Source organism: Alosa pseudoharengus, unplaced genomic scaffold (genome assembly GCF_046254945.1).
Source record: "Alosa pseudoharengus isolate Yale_2024_CS ecotype anadromous, Long Island Sound unplaced genomic scaffold, YU_APseudo_1.1 YU_APseudo_1.1_scf_10, whole genome shotgun sequence".
NCBI lineage: Eukaryota > Metazoa > Chordata > Actinopteri > Clupeiformes > Clupeidae > Alosa > Alosa pseudoharengus.
Genome location: NW_027468565.1, coordinates 14,442,272 through 14,461,402, shown reverse-complemented (window position 1 = coordinate 14,461,402; position 19,131 = coordinate 14,442,272). Strand labels below are relative to the sequence as shown.

Genomic DNA, 19,131 nt, shown 5'->3' with positions numbered 1-19,131 from the left:
GCTAGGCCTATGTTGTTCTGTCTATAATAATGTTTTGGTGTCTATTGTCTATATATTGCCTACTGTTAAGAGTGACACCAATAGCCACTACCAAATTCCTTGTATATGTGAGTGTGAACTCAAAAAGATCTCCAAATCTCCAAATTTCCCCACTGTCTGTAGTCTATTCCTATCCTCTTTTGTAGCTGCACCAAACAGTGATGGGTGGGCACAGTGTAGAACTCATAGACAGTAAAAGATAGGTAGAACTGGATCAACAGCTCTGTGACAGACCAGCCTTCCTAATTGTTGCATAAAGTACAGTTTCTACTGGGCAGGAAATAAATTGCTGTTGCAACAAAAGTGATGGAGGGAAAAAAACAAGCCAGTTTAGTGACACAGGTTTTAGGCTTAGTGACTCAGAATGGCATAAATCAGCAAGCACAGGTAGAGAATATGTGAGCTGTTGAAAGGGTTGTTGATTGATTTGAGAAATGCAGAGTGGAGGATGGTGTGTCAAAAGTGAATATATTATAATCTGTAATGTGCATTCATCTGCATGCATATTACAAAACCATTTTTATCATTACTTTATGAAAGGCACAAAATTAGGCCAGATTTAAGCTAGCAATGCTGAGATATGGCTTTTAAAAATGAGAAAACATGTTTTCTTCTTGTTATACTCCAGGCCAGTAGATGGCAGTAATCTTCGGTGAGTAGAATCTAAATGCTGCAAATCAAAATGAGAAGAATTGGTTAGCAACTGTTGTTGTGGATAACAGGCGCCAGTGTTGTTGGCTGGTTGTTGGTTGGTCGGTAGCGTTCTGATCTGCACTCATATCAAAGATCCGCTTTAACCATCTCTGCTCATATGGTATGGGTTTGGTTTGTTTTTATGTGATTTTTTGTCGTGTTTATGTGGAAACATTTAACTGACCGGAGCGTTAAATCTTGATAAATGTGTCTTTTTTGATATTTAGAGTATAATCTCCTCGGGAATGTCTAGTTGTCATGGCTAGCTGATGTAGGAGAGGAGGAGGACGATGCGCTGATTTTAATGTTGTTTTGAATGTTATTCGAATTCACGATCAGCACAGAAGAAAGCCACGTAAGTTAACCAACATTATGTAGGTATTTGTAGTAGCTTTATATAGACCTAACGTTAGTGTATATTTGCAGAAAAGCAAGTTACCTGTCAAATTAGCTAATTTAGTGCTGTAGCGTTAAAGTTACCCTATTACCCCCTCGAAACAATGTAACTGTAACGTAACTTACTTTGTTCTTTTTATAGAAATATGTCACGTTCTAGCTTTGCGGATGAAACGGCAGGTGACGCCCCAGTCAGAGACATGTCGCTGAACCTCGCAGGAGTTGGGACGCCAGGTCTGGGTTGTTGTGATGTCTGTGTAGTAGATGGGTAGATTCTTAGGTCACACCAGACTTGATTGACTGATTTAAGTGAAATCCTCTCAGCAGAATATCTGACTACTCAGAATGCCAAGGCAAGGCAAGCAGTCTCAAAAGTCAGCAGGGAGGAGCTGGAAGATCGCTTCCTCCGTCTGCATGAGGAAAACCTTTTGCTGAAACAGCACACCCACAAACAGGAGGACAAGATCAAGAGGTACATGGATACATGTTGTTTGAAGCTATTGAGGAGGTTGCCTACTCTGCAGATATTTTTTACTGCTAAAACAGCTAGAGTTTTAAAAGTTTGTAGTAATTGAGAGTACAGTTAGAGAGTGAAACAAGTGCTGTCTTAATGATTGTTAGATAAATTATTCACGAAAGTGCTGTTTCATTGTGAACCTGATCTTGAACTTTCATGTCTTACAGTGATATTCTAACCTACTATATTTTAAGTAACATCTCACATTTGTGGGATTTGTGGGCCATCTATTGTGTTAATGAATCCCAAACCAAGCTGTGGTGCTAAAGATGTCCAACACTAAATTCACTATTTTTAAAAACTAAAAACATACATTGCAGGCTACAGCCATAAACAATAAAAGAAATGAAACAAAGCCTATATAGGTTCAGTTCATATGAACCAATGATTTTTTTCTCCTGAGAAGAATTACTTGTTCACTTATTAGAATTTTAATGTTTTATGCATTCGTTTTCATTTTGTTCTTGACAAGTGTTATTGGAACTCTGCATTAGTGTCTGGACTTGTGTGTGTCTGTTTTTTTATCATCATTGAATGCTGATAGAATGGCCACTAAGCTCATCCGGCTGGTGAAGGACCGTAAACGTATGGAGCAGACGTCCTCTGGCGTGGTTGCAGGTCGGGATGTTGAGTTGGAGGAGATGATTGAGGAGCTTCAGGAGAAGGTCCATCAGCTCGAAAAACAGAATGAGGGTCTCAAACAGCGATTGCTAACTGCCAAGCAGCAGCTTCAGGTGCAGAGTCGCCGTCCCACTCCCTATGGCCACGTCCAGTCACGGATCAACACAGGCCTCCGCAGGCTGAGGGATGACTTCCCTGCCATGCCTGAAGACACTGCCAACACTCCGACCAGAGGTGCATGTTATGGCCTCAGAACTATTGCAGTGTTTTGTTCACCTGTCACAGGGAGAGTCTTCCTTTCCCACCTGAGGCTTGAACCTGTAAACCTGTAACCATTTTTAACCTTGACTTCTAACCTGACAATGTCACACTGTGATTATTTGGAAATTTCTTGAGCAAAATACTAAAGTTAGTAAGTGCGTTTTCCTCTGACTCTTTTCAGCCACCAGGAGTGCAGAAGCAGACATAGGTGCTCGTCCACCTCACGGTCTGCTTCCACGTTATGGCCACAGTTTACTAGATGATGCCAGAGCTGAAATACGAAACCTGTATGTAAACAATTTTCTGATTTATTAATAACTTTTGAAATGTTTAAAATAATCAGTTACATACTGATTTTGACTGTTGAGAACATAAGGTTGTTCACATGGGTTTGTCTCTGTCTGTCTTCTGTCTTTTTGTTGGAAGAGAGAATGTGATCGAGGACCAAAGAGCCCAGATGGAAGAGATGGAGAGAATGACAGAAGCATGCAGGGAGCAGCTAAGGAGAAAAGAGAGGGAGTATGAGGAATCTCTCCTCCAGCTGAGGGAACAGCAGGCCAGTGGCCAGAGGTACTTCACAGTTTTATTCATTAATTTGTTCACTAGTGAGGGAGGCAGCCGAAAAGCATGCATTTTTCAGTAGAGCCATCTGAAGTGGCATCAGCTTTCTGTTGAGTTGACCATATGAGGTCATTACTGCTTATACCTAGTTAGTTTTATAATCATATTGATGTTCTGAAAGTTTTTTTTATGTGTTTTCCAGATCAACTATCAAAGAAAATGTTGAACTGATCAAACTTCAGAAACAACTGGCTGATAAGGGGAATGCTTTTATTGTGCTGGAAGAAAGGCTTTTACAACTTCAAGAGGTAAGAAATTCAAAATAACACACACAAATAAAGCTGATTCTGCTGGCATAATAGGATATCAATATATCCTTGTTTCATACTATCAGTTTACTCTGATTATGTATCTCAATCTGAACTATCAATGGCTGCATGTAAATTACTGCTTTTTAAGGTCATAGTCTGCCCCCTGCTGGTCAATGTAAATGTTGCATGTTCTTCCCATAGCATTAGTAGGCCACAGTCTATCATTGTTGGATAATGATAATATCAGCCTGGGTCTGAAGGTTGTTTTATTACTGTTGCAGAGCCAGAGGACTCTGAAGGCCAGCCATGATATGGTAATGACTAAGGTAGATGAGCTGACTGAGCAACTCAGGGAAGAGCGTCTCAAGAACCTCAACCTGGAGGGCCAGTTACAATTAAAGGTTCTGGAACAGAGGAGGATAGAGGAGGTACATTTGATCCTGCTGAACGTGTTGCAAATGATCTTACTGTTAAATCTCTCCCTGCTTTACAGCTGTGTGCTTAGTGGCCTAGACAGTGTTGATGCTTGTTTAGCCATTTTTTGCATGGTAACTTGCTATGTTGTGAATCTAGCCATTTCATATGTAATGGATGAATTGCATATGTAAAGAAAGATTGTGCAATCTGTGTGCAGAACATCAGGATCTTAATCCAATGGAGATGTTCCTCTGCATGGATGATCTGACCACATTTTTGTCAAAACAAATATGTAGACATATTGAAATGGTTCCCAGATGTTGTAGCATCACTGTACATGTGACTAACAGTCTTTATGCCACTTAGCTGAAAGACCAGATTGTGGACCTGGAGAAGGAGAGAGATCTGTTAAAAGAAAACTGTGATAAACTGGTGAACAGGTGGGAAATATCTCTTTTTCTCTCTGTCTTTCTCTGTTCGTTCTCTTAATTGCTCTTCTTTGTCAATTCAGCAGTAATCTCTAATAAAGTCTTAAATGCTTCTGATGGGGAAAAAAACAACAGTGCCTTCGACGTGAGCCAGGAGCAGAAATGGAAGACAAGAGAGCAACAGCTCAAACTTCAGATTGCCCAGCTTGAAATGGCACTGAAATCAGACCTAACTGACAAGAATGAGATTCTCGACAAGATCAAGGCAGAGAGAGGTACTTGGTGAAATACATCTGATCATATGGGAATGTTAATGCTAATTAGCGCAGCTGTATTTTGAAATTGCTCTTTGGTTGGCTTGGGTTGCCTGGCCTCCATTCGTAGCGGAGACAGCTGTCTCAGGCTCTGCCTTTCACGTTATTCTCATTGGACTTTCTCTTGACTCACTTATTGCCTTTTAAGTTACTGGTGAAAGTTCTTACATTTTATAACAAGAGACCACAGTTTCTTATCTAAAGTTGTTGTGTAATCCTTGGATACAGAAACCATATCTGACTTTTTTTCTTTTCTCAGATACAAATGAAAAATTGTCTCAGGAAAACTCACAACTTCAGTTGCGTTACTTAGAGCAGAAACAACAACTGGAAGAGCTTCAAGAGCGCATGGCGTTTTTCACAAAGGTACATGAAGTGAAAAAAGTTGATATGACCATTTCAGTCACTGTGTCCATGCAACTCGTGTGATTGTCATCATTTGTGTTGGGTGATGTTTTTAATTACTGATTCATTTTTAGGAGAGTGATGTTGACGCAGCAGAACTCAGCGAGGCACTGATGCTTATTAAGGTATTCATAGCAATTATGCTAATAATAGCTTTTTCTTCTCCTAGCCATAGGTTGTCACGGTTACGGTTAATTCTGCATTGTTAGAACTCTTACCGTTGTCTCCTCAGGTTCGTAAGGTTCAGAAGAGGGGAGATCTGGATTTTCTGGAGAGAGAGCCCAGTGGGGAGCGTTCCATGAAGGAGTTGCAGGCCACCCATGCTGAGACTGTCGAAGAGCTTGAGAAAACTAGGAACTTGCTCTTCATGCAACACAAGATTAATAAAGACTATCAGGTAAAGATCTTCATTCAGAGAAGAAATTTTAGAGCTAGGATTACCAAAATGCTACAGTGTTATTCTTAAGCTGTATGAACATATGCTTGTTTTTTGTGTCCTGAATAGGCTGAAGTTGAAGCAGTTAATCGTAAATTAGATGACTTGAAGCTGGAGAGTCAAATGAAGCTTGAGAAACTTGCCCACCTACTAGACATGAGAGCGGCTAAAATCAGGAAACTAGAAGGTTTGCTTGGTTATTTCAGTCATTTTAGTTGAAATTTCATTGTTTCTAACCTCAAAACTCCTGTAAATTTTAAATTTATATTTTTTGTTTCTCTTTACAGCTCAGCTCCGAGACATTGCATATGGCACTAAATCCCATGTGTTCAGACCTGAAGTGACAGAGGAGGATACAGCAGATGAGTTTGATGAAACCATCAACCTGGAAAGAGGAGAGAACCTCCTAGAGATCCACCTTGGCAATGCTCAGTTATCCCCTGAAGCCCTGGGCAAGCTGGGCGACCCTGACCCTACCACTTTCTGTACATTTGCATTTTTTGACTTTGAGATTCAGTCCACTCCCGTGGTGCGAGGCGCCCATCCAGCCTACAACTTCACCTCTCAGTACCTGGTGCGCATGGACGACCTCTTCCTGCAGTACCTTCACACCAGCACCGTTGTGGTGGAGACCCAGCTGGCAGAGGGGGTGGACTATCGGACAGTAGCAGCTGGTCATCTGCGTCTCAACCAATTGTTGGACCGCAATGGGAAAGTGTTTGGTACCTTACATCTTGTGGGTGAGTATGGGGACTCATTGAACACTCTGAAGTCCATCCTTTGAGGTTAGGTCACTTTCAGCTAATACTGGTCATGTGATTTGGAAGGTGTTGAAGGGGAAACCCAGGCTTTTGGGACTCTGGACTATTGGCTCCGCCTGCGGGTTCCTATGGAGCAGGCCATCCGCCTCTACAAAGAGAGGATTAAAGCTATGGGCTACCTGAGCTCCAGCATGAATCAAGACAGTCAGGTACTGCCTAGTCATTCAGATACCGGTACTTACATCAGGGACAATACTAAAGAACCTTTTTTACTTGTCCTATGACAAATGTAACTTTTCTGTCTTTTGACAAATGTAACTTTTTTATGTGTCTGCTTGTGTCAAGTGCTGTCAGTTTTGATTGATGATGCAGACATATTTAGATGTGATGTTTTCATCTCTCTCTCTCTCTCTCTCTCTCTCTCTCTCTCTCTCCAGAGTGCTTCTGTGAATCCTTCCCCATCTCTTACAGAGGGCAGCCTCAATGAGCTCTATGTCACAGTGCGCTGTTGCAGCAACCTGAAATCTCGGGAGCTGAACAGTCAGCCAAGCCCATATGTGGTCTACAAACTTTACGACTTTCCTGATCATGATACACCAATCATTGCTAGCAGTAATAATGCTTATTTTGACGATTGCAAGGGCTTCCCTTTGGAAATGAACGCCGACCTTGATCGCTATCTTAGGGCAGAGACGCTCTTCTTCTATGTATTTGATGACCAGGATGCAGGTGAACAGTTGTATTTGGGAAAAGCCGGAGTTCCACTGTTATCCCTTGCCCATGATAAATCCATTACTGGTATGTAGTAATTAAACCCTGTAATTAATTCATTAATTAATATTATTTTAACACACACTCTCTCACACACACACACACACACACACATTTATATACTTTTATATTGAATGTTAACATCTGTTTTCACAGGGACATTTGAGCTGGCTGATCCTGCAGGGTGTCGAAGTGGTCACATTGAGGTAATGCTAAAATGGAAGTATACTTACCTTCCACCACCAGGGTCTGCAGTGACCCCTGAACAAGCCAAGTTCATAGTCAAAAACACACCTGTGAAAGTGACCACCAAAGCAAAACATTCAGACGAAGAGGAAAAGAAGGAGCAGAGAGAAGAGGAGCCAAAACAGAAGGCCCCTCCTCAGACCCATGTCCATAGCCAACGCACACTGTCTGTGGTAAGACCCATGTCCATAGCCATAGCACACTGTCTGTGGTAAGACCCATGTCCATAGCCAACGCACACTGTCTGTGGTAAGACCCATGTCCATAGCCATAGCACACTGTCTGTGGTAAGACCCATGTCCATAGCCAACGCACACTGTCTGTGGTAAGACCCATGTCCATAGCCAACGCACACTGTCTGTGGTAAGACCCATGTCCATAGCCAACGCACAGTGTCTGTGGTAAGACCCATGTCCATAGCCAACGCACACTGTCTGTGGTAAGACCCATGTCCATAGCCAACGCACACTGTCTGTGGTAAGACCCATGTCCATAGCCATAGCACACTGTCTGTGGTAAGACCCATGTCCATAGCCATAGCACACTGTCTGTGGTAAGACCCATGTCCATAGCCATAGCACACTGTCTGTGGTAAGGACTGATTTGAACATTGCTAACTCTGAATGCACTCTGAACTCTGTTTTGCCTATTGGATTACCAAGCAGGCTACATGCAGACAAACACATGTTAATATTATCCATATGAAGTATGAGGATGTTGATTTATTAATGTCTGTTGGCCAACAATCCAGTCCTTGGGGATGCTCCTAGTAGGACTAGCGACCTAATTGCAACCAACTTTGAGACACATTTAAATGATACTTTTATACTTGATACTTTGTGAAAACATTTTATGTAGGTGTAGTAAAGTCAAGATCTTAATGTTCTAATTCTAAAAATTGAGACCACAACAATGATTTACTTAATAGAATGACTAATTGATATTTCAGGCTCTTTTACTGGCCAAATTAAAATGTTTAAATCCACTTAAGCAGACTATGCAATGTAGTTTTTTTTTAATTATCTGTGAATTTTGAAGGTTTTGATTTCTTGAGAGAGAGTTGGAGAGTTTTAAATGAGTAGTACATTCATTTCCTAATTCATCACGTCTCTGTAGACTCCACTTCCTAAACCCAGGCAGCTTATCAGCTTGAAGGCATCCAGCAAAAAAGTCTCATTTGTGGACGTAACAACAGAAGATCATCCAGTAAGTTTCTGTTTCTTATACTGTGCAATCCGTAAAGTTCTGGATGCTGTTCTTCAGTCTTGAGGATTGTTTGTGTGTTTAAGGTGGAGGAGAGTGGGCCCTCTGGGGCCGAAAACAGCAGAATCATCAACCCAGAGACGACCAGGGTCCCAGCAGCACCACAGGTTCTGCATTTCAGCATAAGGACTTTTCATAGTACAAATGTTTATGGTTTGATATTATGGTTATGGTTATGGTATTTAGCAGACACTTTTGTCCAAAGCGACATACAACAATACAATAGTTAAATTTAACAGCAAACAATTAAAAAGTTGGTAAGACTACATTAAGGAGAATAGCAATAATAAACAACAATGTCAATTCAATCTATAGCCTAATGAAAATAACCTAAATGGTTACACTTTACTTGACAGTATCGACATAAGAGTGACATGACACTGTCATGAATGTGTCATAAACAAGTCATAAACATTTATGACATAATGCTTCTGTCATTAAGTGTCATTCGGTTTTTGTCATAACAAGTTAGGATTAGGGTTAGGGTTAGAGGTTAGGATTAGGGTTAGGGATCGTGTGTTCATGACAGTGTCATGTGTTCATGACAGTGTTATAACACCCTTATGTCGATACTGTCAAGTAAAGTGTTACAAAATAAATAAATATTATAAAATACAAACCTTATTCCACGGCTCTTCAGAGTGCTGCAGAAAGTTTCATTCACATGAATGGGCCTTCCCAACGTTCGGAGTTGTGGTAAATCTATAATGACCGCTGTTAATGGCAACTGGTTTTGTGCTTTTGATTCACGTCTTTCATATAATTCTGCCACGACGATAGCCAAATCATTTTTAAAGACCCATTGTGCATTATTTTCTTGTTTTGGCAAGTAGCCATAAAATAAGTCCCTTCAGGTCGCTGTGCGTCGGGGTTCTGTTCGCCCTGTCAGGACTTATTTCCGCCCCTCTTGAAAGACCCAAAACTATCACAGGAATGGTCACTATCACTATCACTGGGCAACTCCACCAACAAGGAACCACTGAGGAAAAGAGTCTTGAATTTAAACCTAGCGTTTATGGCTGGACGACATAACAGACACTCATCAGAAGACCGCAGTGGGCGGTTGGGGATGTACATCTTGATCATTGAATTAAAATAGCAGGGAACAGATCCAGTCAGTGTCCTATGAGAGATTTAAATTGAATTCTGGCACTATAGGGAGCCAGTGGAGAGTAACTAGGAGAGGAGTTACATGTGTCCTCTTTGGCTGAATGAAGACCAGGCATGCTGCAGCATTCTGAATCAGTTGTAACGATCTTACTACAAAGCCAGCTAACAGTGAATTACAATAGTCCAGCTTGGAGATAACCATGGTCTGTACAAGAAGTTGTGTTGAATCTTGTGTCAGATAAGGTCTGATCTTCCTAATGTTGTAAAGGATAAACCGACATGATTTTGCAATTAAGGCTACTTGCTTAGAGAATTTAAGTTGGTCATCAATACAACATTATTGAACAGAACTGGAGTTGGGAATTGCAAATTGAAATGCAGTCATTAATAATTGTGTACTTGCTATCCTCTGATGGAAAAGGCTGTGGAGGTCATGCAGCCAGCATGTGCGGATGAGGAAGAGGAAGATGAGGAAGAATCCCATTTCTCTGAAGGTCAAGTGATTGCATCCAGTTCTCTCTCCATCTCCGAGGAGTCCGAAATATCTGAGGAAATACCCAAGCAAGAAATGGGTTAGTTTGTTTTTATTTCTACAAAATAAACATAATCAGTAAAAAAATAAACTTATAAACCCTACAATTGACTGCCAACTTTTCTTGTTTTATTAATTAAGCAGTGGTAAGAATGTAATATAACTCATATTTAAATAGTTCTTTTGCCGCAATGAGAATGTTTGAGTCTCAGTCTAAATCCTCCCTTTAGATCAATATTTATTCTCATGTGTATATACAGAATACTGAATATCCCTGCTGTTGTTTACAGAATAGCTTCCAACACAAACATTGCGCTGACTGTGTAAACACAAATATAACACTGACTGTGTCCAGTAAGGTGCTGTTGACCACTAACAACATAAATGTTAATGACCGTTGGCCTTGGCCTGTAGACACCCTTTAAGCTTTGAGAAGGCCAGTAGTGGATTACTGCAAGGGTGAGGGGCAGAAAGAGACATGGAGAAAATAATGAGAACAAATTCCCAGAGTGTGAATGATATTACTGAAGCTCAATCCTTCCCATTCACTAAGAAAAATCCCTACAACCTTGGGCGTGAGTGTTTACATTCATTGTTGTGTGCCTCTTGTGAAAAGAGCAAGGCAACGGTCTCCCTAAGCAACAACTTGCTTCCAGGGGAAGCTCTGTAAATAGATCAAATTTGTTTTCTGGAGTGGCAACCAATTCTAGATAGCATAAGAGGACATAGAGACGACATAGGGAATTAATCGCACCCTCAGTGTCCCTTCACTGTGTGAAATAGATGTGGCTGAAACCGAGACACGTTTGCTTTGTTGTTAGTGGCTTGTAACTGCTTTGCATTTGGGTTCTCCCTAGACGAACAACAGATGGATTCTTCTGAAGTGAATGAACTGATCCTGTCCGATAGTGATGACTGCATTGTTCCAGGTCATAGCACACAGAATCGGAAGCAGGTAAGTCCAGCAAGTTTACGCTTCGGAGCAGTGGGACTTATGGAAAACTCTACATTTAAAAATCGAACAGGAGGAATACACCAAGTTTTTTTTCCCATAGTTACATGTGTCAGGGACCACAGAGAAAGTTGTTATTATTATGAGACAACAGTGGAGAGGAAAGATTCACTCTGCAAACTTGGGTGAAAGTGCATAAGTTTGGTCTGAAGTGGATTTTCTTGTTTTGTTTTTGTTGTTTTCTCACCAAACACATAGCTACATTGTTTATGGTGAGGCAGAACTTCATAGAATGTTTTGTCCACTCCTGAGCTCTCATCCCTGCCGTGGTGTGGTTATAATTGGTCAAATCAATACACGCAGCAGCTCTACAGTTTTCTCAGATATGAGAGTCTATGGAGGGTGTGTGGTTGAGCTCAAATTAAACTGATGCCTGTGGTTTATCTGTTAGCTCAGCTTTAACCATCCAGACTCATTTCAGTGTGGTCTAAATGAGAAGCTAGTTTTCAAATGACTGTGTTATGATATAATGCTGTTACACAGAAGCCCATTTAGATTTGACTACGGTTTGCAAATAACGACTGTTCAAATATAGAACAGTTTGTCCCATAGTATGGTTCCTGCTGCATGTTGTGCTTGGTTAGAGTGCTGCTCACTCTCGGTGTCCTCTCAGCCATCAGAGCGCATTCGTGTGGAGGTGGTGTCGTTGACGCTACAGGCCGGCTCGAGGGTGGCTGCTGATAAGGACATCGCTCGGCTATTTGTGGAGTACTCAATCCTGGACCTGCCCTCTATTGAAACCCCTCTGTCACTGCCCAAGCCCCTGCCTGGACAGAGTATCCACTACAATTACAGCAACGGTGTGTAATAATAATAATAATAATAATAAGCTTTATTTGTATAGCACCTTTCATACACAGAATGCAGCTCAAAGTGCTTTACATTTGAAGCATGTAACAAAATAATAGTCAGTCAGTCATTATCAATCACATTTCTTCATTGCTGGGGCCGTTTATGATCCACTCAGCAACATATCAAAAATATAGAAAATGACATGTCATAAGACTGGCAGCCTTAACCCTCTTACCCCCCACAAGCACGCCATATGGCAACTGTGGCAAGGAAAAACTCCCATATTCCAGGAAGAAACCTTGAGCAGAACCTGACTTAATAGGGGGAGCCCATCTGCTTCTGGCTGGCTGCGCCCTCCAATAGCAGCAGATGTAGAATAATCTGAAAAAGTAGTCTACAGGATAAGACGAGTTAACTAAAAGCTTTCCTGTACAGGTATGTTTTCAGATCTTTTTTAAAAATATTTACTGAACTCGCCTGCTTGATGTACAGAGGCAGGGTGTTCCATAGTTTGGGGGCATAATGGATAAAAGCAGCTTCTCCACTTTGTTTGTGGAGCACTTTGGGTACGATTAAAAGATTAGAATTGGATGATCTAAGTTTCCTTTGTGGTTGATAAGATATTAAAAGCTCAGAGATATATGAAGGTGCTGTGCCATTCAGAGCTTTGTAAGTAATTAACATAACCTTAAAATCAATTCTATAGGAAATAGGGAGCCAGTGCAGTTCAGCCAACACAGGGGTGATGTGTTCTCTCTTCTTAGTCTTAGTTAAAAGTCTAGCCGCAGAGTTCTGTATGAGTGCCAATTTCTTTAGATGTTTTTTGGGAAGACCAGTGAAAAGTGCATTGCAGTAGTCTAACCTGCTAGTGATAAAGGCGTGAATTAGTTTTTCTGCATCTTGTTGAGTTAAAAAGGGCCGCACTTTGGCAATGTTTCTCAAGTGGAAATAGGCTGTTTGAGTAACTTTACTGATATGGGGCTTAAAACTTAACTCTGCATCTAAGATGACACCGAGGCTTGTTACTTTTGGTTTGACCTGGTGTGCCAAGTTCCCCAGATTACTAAGAACAATATCTCGCTTTAGTTTTGGTCCCACCAAAAGTACCTCTGTTTTGTCATCATTTAGTTTCAGAAAATTTTTGCTCATCCACTGATTAATGGAGGTTAGGCATGCAGTGAGGGAGCAAAGGCCATCTGGGTTAGTTGGCTCCACAGAAATATACAATTGGGTATCATCTGCGTAGCTATGGAAGTTTACATTATGCTGACTTATGACATTTCCCAATGGAAGCATATATAGGGAAAATAGCAGGGGACCAAGGCAGCTCCCCTGGGCCACACCAAAAGGCAAGTCATGTTTTTCAGATACATGATCTCCTAGACTGATATAAAAATCTCTGCCAGTAATGTAGGTTTGAAACCAGTTTAGAGCATTATCAGAGAGACCCACCCACTTCGCAAGGCGGTGAATTAGGATGCTATGATCAATGGTGTCAAATGCCGCACTCAAATCCAGAAGAATAAGGATTGAGACTTTGTTTGAGTCAGTAGCCAGTCTGAGATCATTGACTATTTTTACTAGAGCCGTTTCTGTGCTGTGATTTGATCTAAAACCTGATTGGAATTTTTCAAGGATACTGTTTTCGTTGAGGAAGGTATTTAACTGATTACAAACAACTTTTTCAAGTACTTTGCTCAGGAACGGTAGATTTGATATAGGCCTGTAGTTGCTCAGATTGGTATGGTCAAGATTTGACTTTTAAAGGTAAAGGTTGCCACAGACAATAGCACACCAAAAGCTGAGCATAGCTACATCAGTGCTAATCATTGAACCACTTTGTGCGACTGAGTTTGATTTGTCTTGTAGTCATTCATGTGGATGTGGAGAAGAACCAGGCTCGGCGGCAGGCTCTCAGGGCAGTGCTGGAGGGCCGAACCAAGCAGTTTGAGAGGTAAGACACGGCAGCCAGCTCTTGGCCAAAGCTCTCTTACTGTTTCTGTCCCCAAGTTGCATGGGTTGTATATTGCAAATTCAAAATGTGAATGGCCAGAAATGTGTTATAGATCTCCTACTCTAGGTGGGGCAAAATTATTAAAGGTAACATTGAGAAGTCACAAGGTTTTGCTGCAGCTTAAAGCTGGAAGTTTAAGATGTTATTTTCCACATTCCTTTTTTGACTAGCAATGGTTAGGGATTGGTGCAGTTCTTGTTTTGGATTGGGTTTCAAATCAAAATGCTACTGCCCATAAGTAGTCCACTTCATCAGTCCTGCCCCTCTGTGGCTGTGTGATGAGGTTGCCCATGCCTGGCTGCCCCTCTGTGGCTGTGTGATGAGGTTGCCCATGTCTGGCTTTTGCAGCATCAAGTTCACGGTGGTGAGTGACCCCCCAGAGGAGGAGGAGCAGGAGCAGGAGTGTGAGGACGTGGCCGTGGCCTACCTCAGGATCCCTGACATCCTAGAGAGAAAGCAGGACATGGTGGACGTCCCCCTCAACAGTGAGTATAGCCTGTTCTCCACAGGAGGGCTGCACATCGAGTGCTAGAAAATGTTTCAGTAGTATATTGTTGTTTAACAATTACTGAATTTTAACCAAATCCAACCCGAAACCTTAACCATAACTGTAAATTGTAGTCAACAGAGAGTTTAGTAACTAGATGTACCGCATAGCGGTACAAAATATGACCGCCGCCCAGTCCAGCATATTTTTTCCACAAAAATAAATCACGCTGAAAGGCCTATATGATTCTAACTGTCTCACTAAATTGCATTATCCACACTCAATTCTCACTGGTATCTGCTAGACAACAAGTACCAAAACATGATTAGTTCATTGATTTCACATGTAAAATTAATTTTATACAACCCCACCCCCATCTTGCCTGTTCATAATTCTGAGAAATTCTTGAATTGTGTGCATGTGTGCGTGTACACGTTTATGTTTATGTGTGTGGGTGTGTGTGTGTGTGCGTGCTTGTGTGTTTGCCTGCGTATGTGTGTTTGTGCATGTGCATGCATGCGTACATATGTCTACTGTGTGAGTATGTGTCATACGTATGATTACTGTGAATGTATGTGTGTGTGTGTGTATCTGTTTATGCACATGTGTGCACATGGAATGGGTTAACATGACCCCTGGAGGCAAAAAATTTGTCATCCTAGGCCCCTCAAGATATTCACAGAAAACTGTGTCTGCCCTACCCTCCTTTCGGGGGGTCCAGTACAGCGGGGGGGCTACAGATCAAAACGAAAAATGATGGTTCCATGCTATCCATGTGGGGTTACATGCCCACCAAGTTTCGTGTACCCCGGTCTTTCAGTGTCCCGGGAATCCTTGTTGGTGTACGGTCACTAAATGTACACATAAATTATTTTATTGTAAGGCCCCCCATGAACGAAAGTTCACAAAACTTGGCATGCATTCAGAGGGTGTCATAATGATCCTACACTTTCAATTTCGTGCCGTTTTGACCATGTCAGCCAGAGATATTGTGATTAAAACACCTACTTTTTTGCTTTTTAATTTTTAACTAGGTGGCGCTATACATGAAATAAGTGGTAATAGGATGGGTTGACATGCCCCCTTAAGACCAACATACAAAAAAAAGGTGGACCTCCTAGGCCCTACGGTTCTCGAGATATTCACAGAAAACTGTCTCCGGCCACCTACAGGCCAGTTGGTGTATAGTAACATAAATTAATTTATTGTGTGGCCCCCCATGAACGGAATTCCACGAAACTTGGCGTGCATTCAGAGGGTGTCATAATGATCATACACTTCCAATTTCGTGCAGTTTTGACTATGTTAGGTCACAGATACCTGCGATTAACCACCTAATTTTTACTTTTTTGTGTTTAACTAGGTGGCGCTATACATGAAATGAGTGGTTATGGAATGGGTTGACATGGCCCCTTGAGATCAACATACAAAAAAAAATGGTCCTCCTAAACCTTACGGTTCTCGAGATATTCACAGAAAACTGTGTCTGCCCTACCCTCCTTTCAGGGGGTGCAGTCCAGCGGGGGGGGGGCTACAGATCAAAACGAAAAACGATGGTTCCATGCTATCCATATGGGGTTACATGCCCACCAAGTTTCGTCTACCCCGGTCTTTCAGTGTCCCGGGAATCCTTAACGGAAATTTGGACATGCAAAAAAGAAAAAAAGAAAAAAAAATCTGACTAAACCTATATGACCGCCGCTTCGCTGCGCGGCGGTCATAATAATATGCGAGCATCTGTAAATAGTCTGTGACAGAGCCATAGAGAGAAATGGCTCTGGTCTGTGAGTAGACTATCCGAGTAAAGTGTGACCAATACAATGGACAGTGCTCTATTTTTAACAGCAAAGGAATGCTGCAGTCCCTTATAGGGATCGACCGATATCAATTATTACCAAAACAGGAGGCCAATAACCGATATGTAAAACCGATATGTCAGTTGTCAAAAAGGGGGGTAGGTAGTAAAGTTGATATGCTGCAAAAAATTAATTCAAAAGCATTTAATTATGCAAACTTTTCTTTCTTCTTTTGATACACAATTGTCTATCAACTTGCATCACTTGCAAGTGTAAATCCTGTGTATCATGTTAATCCAAGAGCTAAGTGATAGCAATTATTTTCATAGACTAGGCCTACACAATAGGCTATGTGCTTGTTAAGGGACCTGTCACAAAGAGGATGCTTTGCCATCGTGTGTGTAAGTGCACGAAAGAGAGAGAGGAAGAGGTGCATGCGTGATGGCAAGTGTTACGGTTGAATAGTTTATCAAAACAGTTTTAAAATAGTTCTTAGGCTATTTAAGTATGCAATTTGTGTCCATGTATAGGCTACAAGCTACACTTTTGAGAGCCTAAAGCTCAGGACGCGATTTAGTTCAGGTCGGATTAAATTACTGCTGGCCCTGGGTGCATGTTGTCTTTTCTGACAGTCCGTTTCACAAAGGAGCAATTAGACTTTTTGACGTTCGCTATCGCATAATTTAGGACTTGTCTGTACTATGTCCGCCAAGGGTGTCCCGTTATTCACAATTAACGAACGAGGCGGAGGCAGAGAACCCCCGACATGCAGCACCCGAGTTTGTAGGCTAACTATAAAAAGCATCAGTAATGTGCATCAATCGGGAATTCGCTAAATGAAGGAAGTGGGTGCTTTACTTATTGATCCGGATCAAAGACACATTAGCTTAAAGTGGTGTTATTGTAATTTCAGTGTAGATGATTGTGATTCATTGCAACTTCAGCAATGTAGGCTACCTTCCTCATCTTCGAAAAATAGCTCCGTACAGCTGAAGGCCAGTCTACAGTCTGCCTCAGTGAGAATCCTAAACTTTGTCTGTGTTCAGTCTTCGATCCTGATTGGCTGCATTCGTGCTAACTAACAAATCAGACGGTGTAGTGGGCGGGACAATGCTCTTGACCACAGAGTAGCAAATGCAGGGAGTGAGAGACACTTTACAGACAAAGTAGCGCGTTTCATTCTTTATTCATTTCAATATCGGCTTATCGGTGGAAAAAATGACCGATACCGATTATTATAAATATGCTAAATATCGGCCCTAATAATCGGCCAGGCCGATAATTGGTCGATCCCTAGTCCCTTATCTGTCTGCATCCCTTGCCATTTCTGCTGTGGCTTCTCTGATTTCCACAGCTCTTAATTCCCTGTCTGCTTCTTCTCTCCTCGGCCAGTTGTGGACATTGCAGACAGCAGTGAGGTGGTGGGCAGTCTGAAGGTGACTGTTGAGGCTCTACATGCTCTGAAGTCCATCATGGAGGATCCTGACCATGACCACCCCATTGCTGCCCTGGCTTAGAACAGTAGCGTTGACACTATGTTTTGTATAGTCCCTAGAACAGTGGCATTGACAGTGTTTTGTATAGTCACTAGAACAGTGGCGTTGACACTATGTTTTGTATAGTCCCTAAAACAGTGGCATTGACACTATGTTTTGTATAGTCCCTATCCCTGTTTGTGCACATGGCCTCATATGTATTCTGTATAATATAGCTAAAATGGTACAGAAAACAGTCTGTTCACCCTAATGCAGGCAGTTGCACCCTGGAGTTAAGAAGCATATAATGATGTTAATTTTCATAATGAAAGGTCTTTCCATTTGTTCTGCCCTGGGCATAGCTGACTGATGGCAGTGTTTATACTTGCACTGAGTGTTGAGGCTTATTGGGGAAAAGCCTGATAAGCCTTACTACCAAATGGCTTTATTTTATTAAAGATGCCAGATAAAATGCATTTGGCTTTAATAGGATTTAACGTAGCTGTTTAAAATGCTAATGTAAGTCTCCATGGCCATTCAACCCCATAAACTGATTAATGCAACTGTTTCAGTTTCATGCAGTAAAAAACAAGGGATATTCTTTTAAACTGTTCTTGATCATAAATGTCTTTTCAAAGGATCAAGAATGTATTTGAATGTATTTCTTATTTATTGAAGAGGTTTAAAGTGAAAGATTTTTTAAGAGATTTTAAAAGATCTTTGTGGTGGTGCAAATTCTGTGTTCATTATGAAACCTGAAGCACATTAAATAAACAACCTAAGTATGCCACAAATATCTTACTCTGTGTTTTTTGTTCTACAAATTTGCTAATTTCTGTGAATGAATAATCTCTTAAATGTTATGAACTCCAGATTCGCTAAAAAGCTTGCTATTGTTGTCTGTGTATGCTGTTTGTATTCCATAGAGGATTATTCAATTATTTCTTAAAACATCTACCAGTAGTTTGATTTCAGTGTTTACAGAGACATGAGCGATCACTTATGATCACTTATTTCTTCTAAATATAGTTAAATAGATAACTAATGTCTATGAGCACATGTTGAGTTTATGGGTTAAAATACTGCATCCAGAGATGAATAAACTATTCAAACCGTTATTCGGTACTTGAAGGTATACGGTCTGTGATTCTAATCCAATGCCCTTTTTTTGTCAGTCTCAGAAAATTGTTTCTCACAGCTCACAGTTACTCTAACTGCCGCTCAGTGTGTGTTAAAAACCTGCTGTTCTTATTCATGTTCACATAATATACATGTTTGCCACCGATCAGTTGAAATCTTCCAGTTTCATCAAATGAAATATATTTGAGCTGCTTACACAGGGTTACTGTAAGAAAGCATGTTGGCCAATCTATTGGATTAGGCTAACTTCCTCAGTTGAAAACAACACCATGTATCTATTCTATGGTTAAAGAGTAGTAGTTTCAGCTTCTCTGAGCTATTGATTCGGATGGC

At 41.2% G+C, this 19,131-nt stretch overlaps 1 protein-coding gene across 3 annotated transcripts; it reads left to right on the top strand.

Moving 5' to 3' along the window:
• The first annotated feature begins 772 nt into the window (after positions 1 to 772).
• On the top strand, positions 773 to 18,443 carry rpgrip1l (RPGRIP1 like). Of its 3 annotated transcripts, none has more exons than XM_076264634.1 (27): positions 773 to 853; positions 960 to 1,087; positions 1,271 to 1,362; positions 1,456 to 1,600; positions 2,190 to 2,500; positions 2,709 to 2,814; positions 2,954 to 3,097; positions 3,291 to 3,396; positions 3,681 to 3,827; positions 4,183 to 4,256; positions 4,380 to 4,519; positions 4,818 to 4,924; positions 5,038 to 5,088; positions 5,196 to 5,360; positions 5,469 to 5,586; positions 5,687 to 6,139; positions 6,227 to 6,369; positions 6,598 to 6,958; positions 7,088 to 7,350; positions 8,294 to 8,383; positions 8,467 to 8,547; positions 9,972 to 10,122; positions 10,940 to 11,037; positions 11,708 to 11,894; positions 13,756 to 13,840; positions 14,249 to 14,385; positions 17,576 to 18,443. In XM_076264634.1, the coding sequence occupies exons 3-27, from the start codon at positions 1,275 to 1,277 to the stop codon at positions 17,698 to 17,700; spliced, it is 3,876 nt and encodes a 1,291-aa protein (XP_076120749.1). In that variant the 5' UTR covers positions 773 to 853; positions 960 to 1,087; positions 1,271 to 1,274; the 3' UTR covers positions 17,701 to 18,443. The 3 variants fall into 3 exon arrangements, with proteins under 3 accessions (XP_076120749.1, XP_076120746.1, XP_076120748.1); XM_076264631.1 differs by having other exon boundaries at positions 1,453 to 1,600; XM_076264633.1 differs by lacking the exons at positions 773 to 853; positions 960 to 1,087 and having other exon boundaries at positions 1,147 to 1,362; positions 1,453 to 1,600.
• Positions 18,444 to 19,131: the final 688 nt, after the last annotated feature.